The sequence below is a fragment of the Pituophis catenifer genome, unplaced genomic scaffold (assembly GCF_029215685.1).
Source record: "Pituophis catenifer annectens isolate HBS135680 unplaced genomic scaffold, rPitCat1.0.hap2 SCAF_4, whole genome shotgun sequence".
In the NCBI taxonomy this organism is placed as follows: domain Eukaryota; kingdom Metazoa; phylum Chordata; class Lepidosauria; order Squamata; family Colubridae; genus Pituophis; species Pituophis catenifer.
Window position 1 is genome coordinate 62,551,127 of NW_027256884.1, and position 18,864 is coordinate 62,569,990.

The 18,864-nt window shown below is 41.0% G+C and overlaps 1 protein-coding gene across 5 annotated transcripts in view; it reads right to left on the bottom strand.

Annotated features, from left to right (window-relative positions):
- Positions 1-7,410, bottom strand: part of TAB3 (TGF-beta activated kinase 1 (MAP3K7) binding protein 3) — a 77,490-nt gene extending 70,080 nt beyond the window's left edge. For 4 of the 5 annotated variants that reach the window (XM_070944189.1, XM_070944190.1, XM_070944187.1 and 1 more), the window contains exons 1-2: positions 7,290-7,404; positions 561-753 (exon numbers count right to left, since the gene is read on the bottom strand). In XM_070944189.1, coding sequence (XP_070800290.1) covers positions 561-662 — 102 coding nt within the window. In that variant the 5' untranslated portion in view covers positions 663-753; positions 7,290-7,404. Of the gene's footprint in view, positions 1-560; positions 754-7,289 lie in introns of all 5 variants that reach the window. The other variant, XM_070944188.1, reaches the window with a different exon arrangement.
- Between the last annotated feature and the right edge of the window lie 11,454 nt (positions 7,411-18,864).

An 18,864-nucleotide genomic window follows, 5' to 3' on the forward strand; every position in this document is an offset into this window, starting at 1 on the left:
GTTTTCTACAGAATAATTCTTTTTTTCCCACAAGGAATTTTGTATTCTGCGTACAATATTCCATTTCATAAATGTAAATGAAACTAATAGTGGAATGGAAGAAAATAAATTGTATAGAAAGAAAATATAGGATGGGAAGTACTTTCAAGAACAAAAGCTGAACATATCAAGGTGCTTCTACCAATCCTGAAGATTTAGAATTTAAGAATGAATTTATCCCCCACTGATTTTAGTAGGATATAAATTTCTAGCTATGTCCATGCTATTTAGTTATACTTTTATTTTTAATTAAATGGAGCCTAATAGAATTATTTTATTTGTAAAAGAAAAAAAGAAAGGGGAAGGAAGCAAACTGTTTCCTAAAAGTATAATAAGATAAATGAAAATTGGGTAAAATAACCAACTTTTACTATATTTGTTCTTATTCTCATCTCCTATAATCCACCGTCCCAGTTTTTTCCATACTGCTTGTGTTTCTGAAAAGTTATTCTTGCATCTTGTTTGGTTACCCTTATCTACTACTTCAAAGAGAAACTACTGTTGGGGCAACCAACACCTACCTGGAGCATGCATTGAGACACCACATTTTCAGGAATCTCAGGAAAACGTTGCCGGAGGTCATGGAGTACCTGCATATCTAACTGCTGGCTTCCCTGTGCCATGCCAGATTGATGTTTAAGTTTCAGGACTTTCAGGGAATAGCAGTCAACAAACTTTCCAGCAATTATGATCTTTGAATGCTTCACACATCATCTGCAAAAAGAAAGATAATTGAGAAAATTAACATAATAAATAAAAATGATACCGAATAGCATACTAACACTTCAATATGAGCATTTCAACCTAGTTTACAAAATCTTATCCCCCTTTAATGCCACAATGAATCCTCACAAATACACATATCTAAAGTGAATATTTACAATTCTCACAATAAAATTACATCTAAAGATATTTTTTTTCCTTTTAGCCTCAAAAATGGGCTGAGTCTCCCTTTCTATGACCCTTAATTCAGGATAGAGTCAGGACATCTAGATAGACACTAAATTCTCATATTATACTTCCTTTAGTATGAACATTTGAATCAGACTTCTCTTTACAAAGTCCATGATCCAAAACTAACAAGGATAAAAGGTTTTATTTTCTTTTTTGAAGATGCCAGCCACAGTTCTTGGTGTAACATTAGGAAATCTGTTCTCTAGATTGTGGTCACTAAAACCTGAAGCCCAACACTGTCCACAACTATGTAATAGTTTAATGTCGATTCTTTTCAGACAATTATCCATGTCTCATATCAATGTGCAATTTTATGACTATCAGAAAGATAAACAGCAATAGGTAATTCTTGAATTAAACTTCATCAATTTTCAAATGTGGAATTTTACGACATTATAATTATTATCTTATAGGAAAACTATCGCGAGTATATATATGGTTTTCAAGTCCAGTATTATAAAAATATGTTCAATTGATTAAGTTATCAACCTAAATACAAAGCGATCTAAGCATACCAAAATTATCTACGATTGATTCACTAACACAGTATCTGTAGACACCACTATTTGCATTATACAAATGAATGAAGAAATTTTCCATCATCATATATTTATTCGGATGGTAGAGGGAGACAGGAAAGAAAAAAAAGAATCCTATGTCCCCAAACTGTTAAGACCACTGGTTTTTAGGCCATTTCTGCTGTTGTTGAGCACAACCACCTTTTTCTATCCTTCTGAGAAAAAGAAATGATCCACTATCATATTATCTCAGAGAATCTTGGTAATTCATATTTTGCATCACCTTACTTTTATGCCCTATTCAAAGCATGGAATAAATGACTTAACTGAATAAGTAGAAATATCTTCTCTGAGAAAAACTAGATCTATAAAGATGGTCATTCATACAACCAAAGACTTTAAAAGGTCCTACATAAAGTAGCACATACCAGCTGTTTTTCAGCATGTATGATAATCCAATTAATCATACAATTTATTGTATTGTACATATTTATGTATTGTATGATTAACTATATGATAGTACAATTATTAATTTTTGATCCAAATTAAACCATTTCAGTAAATTATTAAATGACAGGAAGAGGATGCTCTGTGCAAAAAACAGCATATACAGGCAGATCATAAATTTCAGTAAATAAAAATAAGATATGTAGAATGAAAATGCTTCCAATTATTTGAACTATCCACATTCTTATGATATACAATTTTCACTAATCATATCCCTTGGCATGTTTAAAAATGTCAAATATGACCACACAACTTCTGAAAAACTTGTTTGCTTGCTCATCTATAATGGATTACGAACCAAGGAAAAGTAAAGCATGGTGTCAAGTTTCCGAAAGATGCCCTAATTAATTCATGAGCCATGATCCAAACTTCAAAGGAAATATATTCATTTATTAGGAGTACCATTCCGGCAATACTCGGATGCAGTCAGGACTGATCCCACGTAGATTTACGTTCCCCTATGACCCTGTCTCTCCCCTCCGCCCTGGCCATGTCATAAATCACATTCTCCAATTAACCACTTTGGCTGGCTGTGAAACCTAACACCCTCCTTCTGATTACGGTCAGAAAAATGTATGGAATTCACTTCAGTTCTCCCTCCCTCCTGCTCATAGCAACTTGAAAGCTTTGCAAGTTGACACATGGATTCAGAAAGAAGTTATTCCTGAATGTACTGTATTTTTCGGACTATAAGAGGCTCCGGACTATAAGAGCACCTAGCTTTTGAGGAGGAAAACAAGAAAAAAAAAACTGCCTCTGCCTCCCAGCAATTTGCCTCCTTGCAGCAAACAGCCTGGTCAGCTTCAGCACAGCCTAATTTAATACGAGCAGCTGATTGGTGGTTGGATCTGCCTCCCGGAATACCGCCTATCAGCAATCCAGTGAGGATTGCAGCCACCCATCGTCACTGTCGCAGCCCATCGCTGCCTATCGCCACCTCTGCACGCCCCATTTTTGGCCTCCGTGTGTCCCATTTTCTGCCTCCGCGCATCCTGTTTTTGACCCATTCCAGTTAGCAGGGATAGGAGGCAGCGATTCCCGCCTAGAACGGGCTGAAAATGGGGTGCATGGAATCTGAAAACAGGATACGCAGAGGCCGAAAATTGGGCAAACAGAGGCGGAGATAGGCGGCGGCGGTGGCGGCGATCCCCGCAGCCTGGAACAGCTGATAGGCGGTATTCCAGGAGGCAGATCCAACTGCCAATCAACTGCTCATGCTAAATCAGGCTGTGCTGAAGCTGACCAGGCTATTTGCTGTTTGCTGTAAGGAGGCAAATTGCTGGCAGGCAGAGACCGAAAGGGGGGGGGCCTTCAGCAACATTCCCTGTATAAGATGCACAGACATTTCCACCCACTTTTTTGGGGGGGAGGGAAGTGCGTCTTATACACTGAAATATATGGTATAGGTATACACATATAGCTCTCTAAAACCAACATTCTCAGAATGCAAAACAAAATGTTAATTGGTCTTCACTGTAAGCCCTTAAAAAGAGAAGAATGTATTGCTTTCCTATGAGTTACATTACAAAGCAGAAGGCTTGTCATTGACCAATTAATAGGTACTATTAAATTTCCCTGCTTGTAATTCTTTGCTAAAAAAAAAGAAAAATCAACAAAAGATACATACGAAAAAATGAATTAAAGGATTATTTAGTTTAAGGAAGGCTATATTTTAATGAACTATCAGGCAGAACATTTTATGGTGCTTAATTCTTTCTACAAATAATTTTCTGTTCTGTAAATTAATTATCAATAATAAATAGCTGCAAATTGCAAATGACTAGTTTAACATTGTTAAGTAATTATCTTTGGTAAGTATGTAAAAGAAAAGAATGTTATCAATCTGAAAACTGGAAATATTTATATGTAAAATTTTTATATAGTGCCTTAATTTACATAAAAGTTTCCACGTTTTCCTCAAAAAAAAAATCAACATTATTCTTAATTAGCACTATCACTCTATATATTTTTGGAGGATACTAAACTTTCACTTCATTTTTTACATTGGGTACTGCCTCATAAATCCATAAAAATACAGATACTGCCATGTATGAGGTATTTCCAGTACAATCACCACCATTAATTTGGCACTACAGAATGAACCATTAGAATATGTTTATAAAGCTAAAAAAAAGTTATTCCCTATACCTAACTTGCTTTGCAAGTGTGTTGGTGTGGTTGTATGTGTGTATCTTTGTGTAAAAGACATAAAAGAATAAATTTGTTTAATCTACAGCAGGGGTATCAAGCTCGCGGTCCACAGGCTGGATGCGTCACATGCTGGCCACCCCACCCCCATTTTAACATAGGAGAAAACAGTTGCAATACGTCATGTGACATGTTGTCACGAGTTTGACACCCCTGATCTACAGCAGCAGCTAAGCATTAACTACAGGTAGTCCTTGACTTACAACAGTTCATTTAGTGACTGTTCAAAGTTATAAGCGTTGAAAAAAGTGACTTATGAACACTTTTTACACTTACAACTGTTGCAGTATCCCCATGTCATGGATTCAAAATTCAGGTGCTTGGCAACTGACTCATACTTATGATGGCTGCGGGTGTCCCAGGGTCAGTCATGTGATCACCTTTTGCATCTTTCTGACAAGCAAAGTCAATGGGGAAGCCAGATTCAACAACCTTGATACTAATAGCTGCAGTGATTTGCTTACCAAATGTGGTAAGAAAGGTCATAAAATGGGACAAATGTTGCACTTAGCAACAGAAATTCTGAGCTCAATTGTGATCGTAAGTCAAGGACAACCTGTAGTACTAATGCCAATGTTGAATCTAATTATAAAACCTAGCACTATAATCACAATCAACGAAGAGCTCCGAGTTATTACAGAAACACTTTGAATTGATAGCAGTCACTCCTTTTGTCCCAGCATCTGAATATTTGAGGTATACTATTTCTGAGCATAATGACTTGATATTAATAGTCATTGATAAATCTATTGAATTTACATAATATCCATATGGTATTTACTGAGTTATTTTTAAAAACTGCCTGTTGTTCCATATCATTACATCTGCTGAAGGAATAACATTACCCTGTCACTTAATACATTCCCACTATAAAATACAGTTATCATTCCAGCTAAATCCATGCAGTTTTATTGGCAATATTTTGGAAGTGGTTCACGGTTGTTTTATTGGAGCTGAAAAAGGGTGACTGTCCCCAAGTCCCCAAGCTTCATGCCTAAAGCAACTCATATTTTATTTTATTATTTATTTATTTTATTAAATTTGTATACCGCCTTCTCCTACTGGACTCAGGGCGGTGCACAGCCAAAATAAAAACATCCCAATACAAAATTTAAAATTTGTTAAAAGAATTACACAACTTTGGCCTAAATTTAAAATCCCGACTAAAATCCATAGACAATTAAAAATCTTAACATCTCAAAAAGGGGGGGGGGGTTACGCCAGCCCTGCTTGGTGAAAAAGAAAGGTTTTTAGGGCACGGCGAAAAGCCTGGCGATCTGGTATCATACGTATCTCCGGGGGCAGGTCGTTCCAGAGGGCAGGTGCTGTCACAGAGAAGGCCCTCCCCCTGGGAGTTGCCAGCCGACGCTGCCTGGCTGACGGCACCCTGAGGAGTCCCTCTCTGTGGGAGCGTATTGGCCGGTGGGAGGCTATCGGCGGCAGAAGGCGATCCCGCAAATACCCAGGTCCAATGCCATTTTCCTGGTTTTATAGCCAGATACCTATCTGATACACCAACTAATTCTCAAATGTCAAATACGCACATTTTAATCTTACGATAATAAGCAAATACCAAACACAGGATTTTTATTTGTCTGCCAGTCTTGTTTTATAAAATACTTTTATAAAATGTTTTATAAAATAAGGAAAGAAGAAAATAAAAAATATTTTTCAAGACAAGAAATAGTCAATTAAGAAAACACTGAACTTCTTGTTTTCCTATTTAAACATTTTATGTAAAAAGCAGTGCATTACTACAATAAGAAATTAGCATTACATGTTTAATTTTTACTTTCACCATATATAAAGAGCATAAATATGTAGGGGTAGATAAAGTTTATATATCTATATATTGCAAAGCTTAAGATGAAAAAAGACCCCCAAAACTATACTGACTCCCCTCTATGATGGAACAGGTTCTCTATACACTCAGTTCCTCATGCAATAAGGTTACCCTGCTGTTTTAATTATGAGATAACAGAATACACAATTAGGAATAGGATCCAGAATACCACAGATATAAAGGCATTAGAAAAAGCATTTTTGTTTAGTTTTCAGTCTAATCTACTCTGAATTGACATGCTCTAGCAAACAATAAAGGAATAAAATAATCACAATTATTTAGAATTCAGCAAAAATATATACAGCAAAACCTTGCTTTCACTTGAGATCTCTATTTCCAAAGCTGCCAAATCAAAGTAGCAGCAGCATCATACTGCAGTGACTATGCTGAGAGCACATTTCAAAGGAAGCAGCAACAATTAAACTTGCAAATACTTACAACAGTTATACAATAGTTTCAAGGCTTTAGTAGTGGTATTATCATATCTCTATTATACAAATGCATGAATAGGTGTGCCCTATAAGCAACCCAATTACAAACTCCAAAACAGACCAAAAGTTTAGAAATGCGTACAGGTATGGAAAGAAGTTTTGCCTTTCTATCCAACTGAAATACTGTAATGGGTTGAGAACTAGATTCCAAAAGATCCAATCCAAGATCATCTAAAGTGAGGGTGGTGGCAAGCAGGTTAAATCATGACTCTTTATTATAGGCCTCAAGGAGTAAATTCTCTACCAATCATCTGGCTTGGTTAAAGCTGATCCTTCTTATACACCCAGTGCCTCTGTAGAAATACCAGCATTGGAATCATTGTAAAACTAGTACATGAAATTGATAATTTCATTTCGTTTATTCTATTTGCTTCCAAGCCTCCTGCTACCTTTAATATCCTCTCCTTGCAAGATTCTAATGCAGAGTAGCTACTTTTGTGCTACAGCTGCCTTTTCTTGCGTGTACGCTTTTGTGCATAGGGGTATGCAACTTCCCCCTTCATAATAAAGCCCGCCCTCACTCTTACCACAACCACCCACCCCAAGCCCATTGCTTTGACCTCTTCTGGACACTTCCCACTTAACAGGCGCTAAAACAGCAAGCCAGTACCCCCACTCCCCTTCTTCCTTCGCCTGTCAGGCTTTACTAACAACCCGCTTGCTACGTTCGCGCGCCGCACAGGCTGACAGACCCACGCCGAATTCTCCCCGGAGCTTTCTCTCTCTCACCGCTCGCGGGGGGGCTGCTTCCAGCACAAACATCTCACGATTCCTACCCAGTCGGCCCCCTTGCGCGGGGGCAGCTGAGGCGACCAGGCCCCCCTGACTTCGTGGGGGCGGGACGGGCCCCCCTTTTCCCGTCTGCGTGCGGCGAGGGGGCGTCTCCGGGTGGTAACGGTGCGGGCGGAGGGAAGGGGTGGGGCAGAGTGCTGGGCACGGTCGGGAAGCGTTTCTGGATCCAGCCTGGCCCCGCCCGGTCCGAGCCGCGCGAGGCAGAGGAATTCAGCCTCAGCCGCCCGGCTGAGGCCCAGGAGGAGGAGCCTAGCCGAGTGTCTCCGCTTCCTTTTCAGGGACTTAAAATAAAATCTCCAAGAACTCCCAACAGCCGTCATTTCTCATACCGTGACGAGCGGTTGCCGGTGTGTGGGGAAAGAGTAGTGGAACTCAGCGGTGCTAAACGAAGGGTTGTGTTCAGGCTTTGTCCCTGCTTGGAGCGAATGTTAGTCGAGAAAAGAAGCCAGTCTTCTGCCGAAATTCTCTTTTCTTTCTAGCAAAAGTCCCTTGTGTATGTGTGTGCTTTAAATAATTGTAAACGCAATTTGGATAGATGGGCGAGTTAGTCTGCAGCATCAAAAAGAAACATGTTTTGCAGGTTAAACGAATACAAGAGAATTCTTTAGAACTACTAGACATTTGTTTTCAATATCCAGCATTCTGAGTGACAAAAAAAATATTTCTTAAAAGTATTACTCATACTTTTAAAAGTATAAGATTCTCCCTCACTGCGAAGCAGAAATGTATCTTTGTCTAGGTTCCTATGCATTTAAAAACTTCATGGCAAACAGCAATCCAATCAGCACAAATCATCTTTTTTACACAGCTGTAGGAAGTCACTCCATCTCCCAAAGTACGAACTCTGCAGGGGAAGAAAGCAAAGCAAGCTTTCCTTTTTAATTTTGATGTAGTTTAAACTGCTTTGCTTTAATATTTGTTTCTTCGTGTACTCAAGAGTTCGTGAGCAGCGCTGTAACCGATTTTCTTAAAACAAATCTACTAAGAAGAAACTCGAAAGTCAATGCCGCTGTAGACTCTTGTATTTCTCATTTTCAATACGGAACAATCGCACTAAAAAACTATCGCGAGAATGAAATTATAGGCGGGAGTGACTACAGTTCAAAATAGTTCAGTGAGACTGGTGTGGATGACGGCGTTCCTAATCCTATTTTTAGTGTCTCTCTTTTTCCAAAACATTCAGTATGGAAGAAAAAGAAACGTAGCCTCTGGGGGAATCGTAGTCGCAGTATCGAATATATAACGAGATCTTTCAACCTGGCAACTTTAAGATGTGTGAATTTCAATTCTCGGGAATTCTAGGACTTGAAGTTGCCAAGCTTGAAAAGCGCTGCTTATATTTTCTTTACTGACTTGTATTAATCTATTTACTGATTAAATCTTTATTAATTTGTATCCTACATATTAATTTTTTTTATTACTATCACAGTTCAATTCCTGTGGATCATGTGATTGCAGGGAGGAAAGTTCTCCAGCTCTCATGGGGGGAAGGGGAGTGTCTGAGTGAGTGAATCATGTGACTGCAGGGAGGAAAGTTCTCCAGCTCTCCTCATGGGTAAATCTGCTTGTTTTTAGGGGGAAGGGGAGTGTCTGTTTGAGAGAGAGAGTCATGTGACTGCAGGAAGGAAAGTTCTCCAGCTCTCCTCATGGGTAAATCTGCTTGTTTTTAGGGGGAGGGGAGAGTGGCTGTTTGATTTAGTGTAACTGGGAAGTCTTGTTAGCTGTGTGCATGGGAAAAACCGGTTAGATGGTGTCCGCTAGCCTTGGAAGGCAATTTATGTAGAAGAAGGAAAACTCTGATCTCAAACCTCCACTGCCTTGTGGCTATAGCCGTCTATGGGAAAGTCTTCAGGAGTCAACCTCGAGGCAAAACCTGGAGCAGGAGTCCTGTAGTGAGGAACAGTGCTTGAGGAGTAATACCTCTCTAAAAAAAAACCTTGGCCCGGCTGGTAGTATCTTGTAAGGGCCCCTATCCAGGGTTACAGGAGAAGATGGTCAACTGTTTTGAAGGCGGAAGAGGGCTTTATGCCCCAACGGCAGATAAAATGGCAGAACCAGGGGTGGGTTCTAAAAATGTTTACTACCGGTTCTGTGGGCGTGGCTTATTTTGTGGGCATGGCTTGGTGGGGGGGGCGTAATGTGACTGGGTTGGTGTGGCCAACTTTTTTTTTTTACTTTTAAAAGCATTTTTTCTACAACCTTAAGAGATTGCAGAAAAAAATGCTTTTAGACGCCTCTGACGATCCCAGCTGAGTCGCACGATCATCAGAGGCTTTTTTTTTTTTTACTTTTAAAAGCATTTTTTCGGCCGAAGAGGTTGTAGAAAAAATGCTTTTAAAAGTTAAAAAAGAAGGCTCTGATGAGGTGGGCAGAGTAAGCGAGCGGCAACATAGCTGGGGACCGGTTTGAGGGCGTGACCAGCCAATGTTATTACTGGTTCTCCAAACTACCACAAATTTTTACTACCGGTTCTTGCCAACTGGCAGCAACCCACCACTGGGCAGAACCATCTTCTAGGACAGCGGTTCTCAACCTGGGGGTCGCGACCCCTTTGGGGGTCGAACGGCCATTTCACAGGGGTCGCCAAAGCCCTCTCTCGCCCCCCCATGCCTTCACTCACCCTCACTCTCTGCTCTGTTGGATCGCCAGCCATTCGCTTACCCCACCCACTCCCAATCTATTGCTGCCGACTGAGTCCCAGCTGATGGCTAGAGGAAAAAAAACTGTTCAAATTCTTGCCGCGGGGCTTCAAAGGGCCGCCCTATAGCCAGTGGTGGGATTCTGCCGGTTCCGCTCCGCCCCTTGCCCCGCCCCTCTGCACCACTATTTATTGCCAATAAATAGTGGTGGGCGAGGGGCGGGTGAGTCAGCAATTTAACAAATGGTTCGGTGTTTTTTTGTAATTTTATTGGCCCGAGGAGCTTCAGCATAGGCTAATTAGCCCTTGATTAGATCAGCTCCCGACTCTCAGCTGATTTGCTCTCAGCTGTTTTGCTCAGGGCTATGCTGCTTGCTGGAGCAGATTTTTTTTCCCCTAACTATGCTGAAAAACGAAACTGAAACTGCTGTTGCTGCAACGTTGGAAAATTAGGCAGGCAGATTTCTTTTCTTTTTCCTCACCAAAAAAGGTAGGTGCAAACAATGGGAAATTTAGGGAAAAAGAGGAGAGTTCAAGATTTTAAAACACAAAAGAAAAAAAAGCTCTATTTAACTAGGGAATTGTAATAATTGAGATACTATTAATTGTATATTTCTGAAAGCAGAAATGGTTAAGTTGTGGTTTGGAGGAATATAGGGGGGAAATTATTTGGTTTATTATTGGTAAATATAATTAATTGATTTGTAAGAAATTGGATTGCATGGAAATAATTCGAATATTCATGTTCATATTGATTAATATACAAAAAAGGTAGTTATATAACTAAATTGATTTATATTAAAATGTTGAATTTGTATTAAACAACTGTATTACATAATTACATAATTAACCAATGTGAGGATGGATATAAAAATAGATGACAATGGGAAGGGGTATAATATAGAATAGAAGGGATAGAAGGGAAAAATTGAATTTGATTAAGATTAGAGATGAGGATGAAGAGTAATTTATTGCTGCGCATGTCCAAGATGGCGGTATCTGCCTGAATCGCGGCTCAAGGATGGTGGCCTATTCGCCTTATTGGTCCTTTAGGGGGTCGATTTGACAGCTTACGACCCCGGGCCCAGCTAGGGGAGCTCTTTGCCAGCCGGGTGGGGGCTTCCCCCCCCCAGGACATCGTGGCTGGACGAGGGTTGTGGTGGCGTCGGCGTCAGTGAGGGCTAGTAGGGCAGCTGGCGGATCGCTTTGCTTGCACCAGCTGGGCGGCGGCATTGGCGTTTCTGAGTCGGAGGCTTCGGAGGCTGGAGCGGCAGCAACGAACGGGTCCACTGGGGCCGTTTGCAATTTGGCAATGCCCCTAGCCTGGGGGGTTTCCCTGGTTGTCTTAGGGATTGCCGGATTCCCTGTGATCTTATTTTGGAGGGGGGTGCGGACCTGGCAGGTATTACGGAGACCTGGTTGGGCCAAGAGTGGGGGGTCCCCCTCGTTGAAATGTGCCCACCAGGTTTCCGTGCATTTCATCAGCCAAGGGCCCAGGGGAGGGGTGGGGGAGTGGTGGTGATTATTAGGGAAAGTCTTTGTCCGAGGGAGACCACTGTTCCTCAGATAGCCGGATGTGAGTCCCTTTTTGTGAAGTGAGGCCGTGGGGTACAGATGGGTTTGCTGATTACGTACCTGGCTCCCTGCCACGTGGCAGCGACCCTGCCCGAGCTACTCGACGTCATTGCTGGGGTGGCGGTTTCTACCCCCAGACTTATTTCAACCTTCCGTCTGCAGGTGAGGCGTCAGAGGTGGCTCGGGAGTTCATGGCTTCCATGACGGCCATGGACCTGACCCAGTTAGTTCAAGGCCCAACTCACATAGGGGGACACACACTGGATCTGATTTTTGTCTCTGGTCAGTGGTTGAATGATCTTGGTAGAAGGGACCTAGACATCAAACCCTTGTCATGGACAGATCATTCGCTCCTTCACTTGGACTTTCCTACCGCTTCCCCCTGCCGCAGGGAGACGGAACTGACCAGATGGTTCCGTCCCAGGCGCCTGATGGACCCCGAAAGGTTCCTGACGGAGCTTGGGCCGTTTCCTGAGACTCTGGCACACGACTCGACTGAAGAGCTGGTGGCCGCCTGGGAGAGTGCGGCCGCCGGAGCTTTGGACCGCGTCATGCCTTTGCGGCCTCTGACCCGATGCCGATCTCAATTGGCTCCTTGATTCTCCGAGGAGCTGAGAGAGATGAAGCGTCGGAAAAGATGCCTAGAGAGCATTTGGAGGACTAGTCAATCCGATTCCGACCGGACACAGGTGAGGTCTCATATCAAGACATACCTAGTGGCGATAAAAGCGGCAAAATCTAACAATTTTTCCGCTCTTATCGCATCTGCAGAGAACCGCCCAGCCGCCCTGTTTAGAGTGACCCACTCCCTTCTTCGGGGGAGAGTGCGGGAAGATCCCTTGCAGGGTCGTGCTGAGGATTTTGTGCAATTCCTGCATGATAAAGTCGCTCGGATTCGGGATGGCTTGGACTCCGATTGGATGTGTCCAGGGGAGGAGACGAGGGCAGGTCTTGAGAATATTATCTGGGAGGAGTTTGATCCTGTGGCTCCCGAGGATGTGGACAGGGTTCTGGGTAAGATTAGTGCCGCCACATGTTTATTGGACCCGTGTCCCTCCTGGTTGGTACTGGCCTCCCGGGAGGTTACACGAGGCTGGCTCCAGGGAATTATAAGTGCTTCTCTGAGTGAGGGCGCCTTTCCTGCCGCCTTGAAAGAGGCGGTAGTGAGGCCCCTCCTCAAGAAGCCTTCCCTGGACCCGGCTGAATTAGCTAACTACCATCCAGTCTCCAACCTTCGTTTTGTGGCGAAGGTTGTTGAGAGCGTGGTGGCATGACAGCTTCCCCAGCACCTAGATGAAGCTATCTATCTGGACCCATACCAGTCGGGCTTCAGGCAGGGGTACAGCACTGAAACGGCATTGGTCGCATTGGTGGATGATCTCTGGAGGGCTCGGGACAGGGGCTGCTCCTCTGTCCTAGTCCTATTAGATGTCTCAGCGGCTTTTGATACCATCGACCATGGTATCATGCTGCAGCGGTTGAGAGGGTTAGGAATAGGGGGCACCGTTCTGCGGTGGTTCTCCTCCTTCCTCTCCGACTATTCGCAGTTCGTGTTGACAAGGGGGCAAAAGTCGACCTCGAGGAACCTCGCATGGGGAGTGCTGCAAGGGTCGGTCCTCTCGCCCCTTCTGTTCAACATTTATGTGAAGCCGCTGGGCGAGATCATCCGTGGTTTTGGGGTGAAGTGTCATCTGTACGCTGATGATACTCAGCTGTACATCTCCATCCCTGACCACCCCAACGATGCCCTTGAAGTGATGTCTCGCTGCCTGGAGGCCATGCGGGTCTGGATGGGGAGGAACAGGCTCAGACTCAACCCTTCCAAGACCGAGTGGCTGTGGCTTCCGGCGTCCTGATATAGTCAGCAGGTGCCATCGCTGACTATTGGGGGTGAATCCCTGCCCCCCACAGAGAGGGCTCGCAATCTGGGTGTCCTCCTGGACGCACGTCTGTCTTTAGAAGAGCATATGACGGCCGTGGCCAGGGGGGCCTTTTATCAGGTTCGCCTGATTCGCCAGTTGCAGCCCTTTCTGGACCGGGACGCCTTGCACACGGTCACTCACGCCCTTGTCACCTCCCGGCTGGATTATTGTAATGCTCTCTACATGGGGCTCCCCTTGAAGAGCACTCGGAGGCGCCAGCTGGTCCAGAATACGGCCGCGCGGGTGGTTATGAGTGCAACTTGTTGCGCCCATGTGACACCCCTCCTGCGCGAGCTGCACTGGCTCCCAGTGGTCTTTCAGGTGCGATTCAAGGTGCTGGTCACCACCTTTAAAGCGCTCCATGGCATAGGACCCGGGTACCTTCGAGACCGACTTCTGCCACAAATAGCCTCCCACCGGCCAGTTCGCTCCCACAGAGAGGGCCTCCTCAGGGTGCCATCGGCCAAGTTATGTCGGCTGGCGACACCCAGGGGGAGGGCCTTCTCTGTGGGTGCCCCAGCCCTGTGGAATGAACTGCCCCGGAAATACGTAAGATCTCCGACCTCTGGGTATTTCGTTGTGCATTTAAGACCCTGTTGTTCCGCCAGGCTGGGCTATCAACATAACAATTTTAAATTGGGTTTTAAATTTCTGGGGTTTTAAAATTTAGCCGAATTTATTTAATATAATTTTAAGCTATTTTAACTGATGTTGTTTTGTGTTTTTAGTAGGCTGTACACCGTCCTGAGTCCTTCGGGAGAAGGGCGGTATAGAAATAAAATTATTATTATTATTATTATTATTATTATTATTATTATTATTATTATTATTATTAATAATAATAATAATAATAATAATAATAATAATAATAATAATAATAATAGGTTTTTTACAAAAATAGATGAGGAATAAATATGGCAAAAAGGAAATATAGAAATTGTAATTTTTTTTTTTTTTTGGTTTTAATGTTTTATTAAGAAATTATAATAATACAATTTTTATCCATCCGGTTACATAGTATGGAAAAAGAAATAAATACAAATTACATATTGTACATATATAAATAATCTCTGCAGACCAGTTACATGGTATCAAAGAAATTGTGTTCTCATATCATTCTTGGTGTATATTTATATAATAATCTTTTACAATAAATTAGTAAATACATAAATCACGTCTTTTGCTTACCCATGTAACCTTTCCTTGCCTTATTATATTTCCTACCATCTGCAGTATATCTTCTCTTTCTTTTTCATTTAACTATTCGTTGTACTTGCTCTGGTCTTTTTCCTTTTTTTTTTATTTCAACTTCCTCTTCTCTAACCACCACTTGTCCCATACGCTATAATAATCAAAATCTTCTCTGTCATTAATTTCTAATGTTAATTTATTCATCTCGGCACATTCCATTATTTTGCCAATTACTTGTTCCTTAGTTGGTATTTTTTCCTCTTTCCATTGTTGAGCGAAAGCGATTCTTGCTGCTGTTATTATATGCACTGCCAAGTATTTCTTCTTTTTTGCCATTTCCGTCTTAAGAATTCCCAGGAGAAGTATTTTAGGATCTAATTCAAAGTTTTCACCTATTATTTCTGAAAGCCAATTGCAAATCATCTTCCAATATTTTTTTGCTTGAGAGCAGGTCCACCAGCAGTGGTAAAAAGTACCTTGCTGGTGTCCACACTTCCAGCACTTGGGGTTTGAGTTAGGGTAAATCTTGGCAATCCTAGCTGGTGCTAGGTGCCACCTATAAATCATCTTGTACTGGTTCTCCTTGTAAGTGGTTGCCTTAGTAAATCTTATATTGTTGTTCCATATTTGATCCCATTCTTCCAGATTTATATTCTTCCCAATATTTTTGGCCCATGCTAGCATTGGGTCTTTAACCATATTCTACTAAGTAGTTATACAATTTAGCTAATAATTTATTATCTGTACTCATCCAAATCTTATCAAAATCTTTGCTACCCATTTCTATACCATATTGTTCTTTATCTTTTTTGTATCTTGATTTTATCTGTGCATATGTCCACCATTCAACAAAAATGCCTTGTTCTTTTAATTGTTCTATTGTTTTGAGATTCCCTGCTTCATCTAGAATTTCTTTATATTTTACAGTTTTACCATGATCCAAAACGTTTGGGTAAATTATCGCCTCCATGGTTGAAAGCCAGCAGGGAATTTTGGAGTAGTGTTTTCTTCTTATTTCTTCCCACGTTGACTTCAATATATCCCTCAATTTATGTTTATTGAAATGTGTTTTGGTTTTTTTCCCCGTTTCCCATAAATAGGCATGCCAACCCATCTGGAGATCATGCCCTTCTAGCGTTAGGATTCTTTTGTTCGCTAAAGTCGCCCATTCTTTTAGCCAAACAAGAATTGCTGCTTTATAATATGTTTCCCATATAGGTAATCCAAGCCCTCCTCTATTTTTTTTATCTTGTAAACTCCTGATTGCTATTCTTGGTTTTTTTCCTCCCCAAATAAATTTCCTTATAGTGGCATTAAATTCGCTAAAAAAAATTTTGTCTAATTTAATTGGCGCTGTTTGGAACAAATACAACAGTTTGGGTAGGATGCTCATTTTAATTGTCGTTATCCTCCCAAGGAAGGAAATTTGCAGTTTCCCCCACTTCTCTAAGTCTTGTTTAATGCTTTTTACCAAGGGGACATAGTTATCCTCTTTGAGGGCCAGGTACTTTGTTGAGATCCATACTCCCAGATATTTAACTGTTTTCACAATTTGGATTCCCATAGATTTCTCCAAGGTTTCCTTCTGGTTTTTCGTCATATTTTTGGTGAGCATTTTGGTTTTAGATTTATTTAATTTGAGCCCCGCTACTTCTCCATATTTATCAAGTATTTCCAATATTTGTATACCTGTTTCCACCGGTTCTTCCATGATTAAAACGACATCGTCCGCGAACGCTTGAACTTTATATGTTTCTTTCCTAATTTTAAGCCCTTTAATTTGATCACTCTCTCTAATCTTCTTCAATAGTACTTCTAATGCCAATATGTACAAAAGTGGTGACATTGGGCATCCCTGTCTTACTCCTTTGCTGATCTGAAATGTTTTGGTGAGTTCACCGTTTACTAAAATATTGGCCCTTTGTTTCTCATAAATCGTGTTTATTGTGTTTGTAAAATTTTGTCCAAATCCCATTATATTCAGTTGTTGCTTTATAAACTCCCAGTTCAAATTGTCGAAGGCCTTCTGTGCGTCTAAAAATACTAATGCCACCTCTTTTTCCGGGTGTTCCTCGTAATATTCTATCACATCCAGAATCGTCCTTGTGTTATTCCTAATTTGCCTCCCTGGGAGGAATCCATTCTGATCGCTATGTATTATCTTATTGAGGATTCTTTTTAATCTTTCCGCTAATATGTTCATGTATATTTTATAATCAATATTAAGAAGGGAAATTGGCCTATAATTCTGTATCAATTTGGTATCTGATCCTTCTTTTGGTAAGAGTGTAATATAGGCCTCTCTCCAAGATTCTGGTATTTTGTTTTTCATTAAGGCCTCATTAAAAATTTCAAGCATTCTTGGGAGTAAAATGTCTTCTAATTCTAAATTTTTATATAATTCCCCTGGGAATCCATCTGGGCCCGGAGATTTGTTTTTTTTCAATTTGGCAATTGCAGTCTTTAACTCTGTTAATGTGATCTCTTTGTTCAACATCTCTTTTTCCTCCTCTCCAATCTGTGGCATTCCCTCCTCCAATAAATATTGTTTTACTTTCTCTTTGGGTATATCTTCTTCTTTATATAAAGACACATAGAATTCGCGTGCTATTTCCTGTTTTTCTTCTTCCTTAGTTGTGATATGGCCTTCGGTGTCTTCTAATTGGAGAATAATTCCTTTCTCTCTCTCTTTTTTAATTCTGTAGGATAACCACCTTCCTGGCTTATTGGCGTTCTCGAAGTAATATTGTTTTGTTCTCTTAATATTATATGCTAATTTTTCTTGATCAATTATATTTAATTTATGACGAATATTCATCCAATTTTCTTTTATTATTTCATTGTCAGGGTTTTGTTGCGCCTCTTTCTCTGCCTTTGCCAGTTCTTCTAGCAATGTTCTTTGAACTTCTCTCCTCTCTTTATTTCTATATGCTCCATATGATATCATTAGCCTCTTAAATAGGCCTTCATCGTGTCCTAAATTATTCCCCGGTCCATTAATTCTTTTTCATTTTCTTCAAAAAAAATTGCTAACTCCCCCCTGACTTTGTCAATATTTTTTTTGTCTCTCAAAAATTGTGTATTCATTCTCCATCTTGTGTTCTTTCTCTTATATCTACTTTTCCATCTGATTTCCAATGGATTGTGGTCTGCCCAGGTATTGGGTAAGATTTCTGCTGATACAATGTCCATACCCAAGTTCCTGCTTATCCACATCATGTCTATTCTAGACCATGATTTATTGGGGTTAGAATAAAAGGTGTATTGTCTTTTATTGGGGTGTAGTGTTCGCCAAATATCTACAAGGTTTAGTTCATCCACTAAGTCGAAGAAGGTTTTTGGTAAATTTTTCCTTTTTTTCTTTTGACCTCTGGGTCTTTTGTGATCTTTGTTCGCGTCGACCACTCCGTTGAAATCCCCAATGATGCAAATATTGTTGTTATCTAATCCTCTTATTATTTCTCGTGTCTTATTGAAAAACTCTTTCAGATTTTTATTTGGTGCATAAATCGCTGCTATTAATATTGCCAAATTGCCCCTCTCAATTTCAACAATTAGTAATCTCCCTTTGGGGTCTACATATTTCAGTTCTGTCTTCATTTCTTTTTTAATATATAATGCCACCCCTCTCTTTTTCTTCATGGCTAAGGAGGTGTAGAGATTCCCCAATTTTTTATATTCCAAATATTTTTTGTGTTCTTGTTTAATGTGTACCTCCTGAAGGCAGACTATGTCTGCATTTTGTGTGACTAATTTGTTAAAGAAGGTTTTTCTTTTTTTATGATCATTAAGTCCATTTACATTAATCGATAGGATTTTCCAATCATCCATCCTTTTTGCCTTGTGTTAATTTACTTAAATTTGAGGTTGGTGTTTGCTCGGACTGCTCTTTGAGGTCTTTGTTTCTTCCCTGCTTCTCTACTTTCATTCTCTTCCTTTTCTTTCTCCTCTGAGCTCTATTTCCCCGTCGGGACCTCTTCTTGGGATCTTCTTTGGGTGAGTTCTTCTTCTGTGATCACACCTTCCAATTCCTCTTTGCTACTTTGTTCGTCTTCTGACCCTCTCAGTTGGTCAAGGAATTCTTGAGCCTCCACCAAACTGTTTATTTTAATTCTCCTCCCTTGCCAAGTGATCAGCATACCCTCCGGCAAGGTCCATCTGAAAAGTATATTCCTTTTGTTCAGCT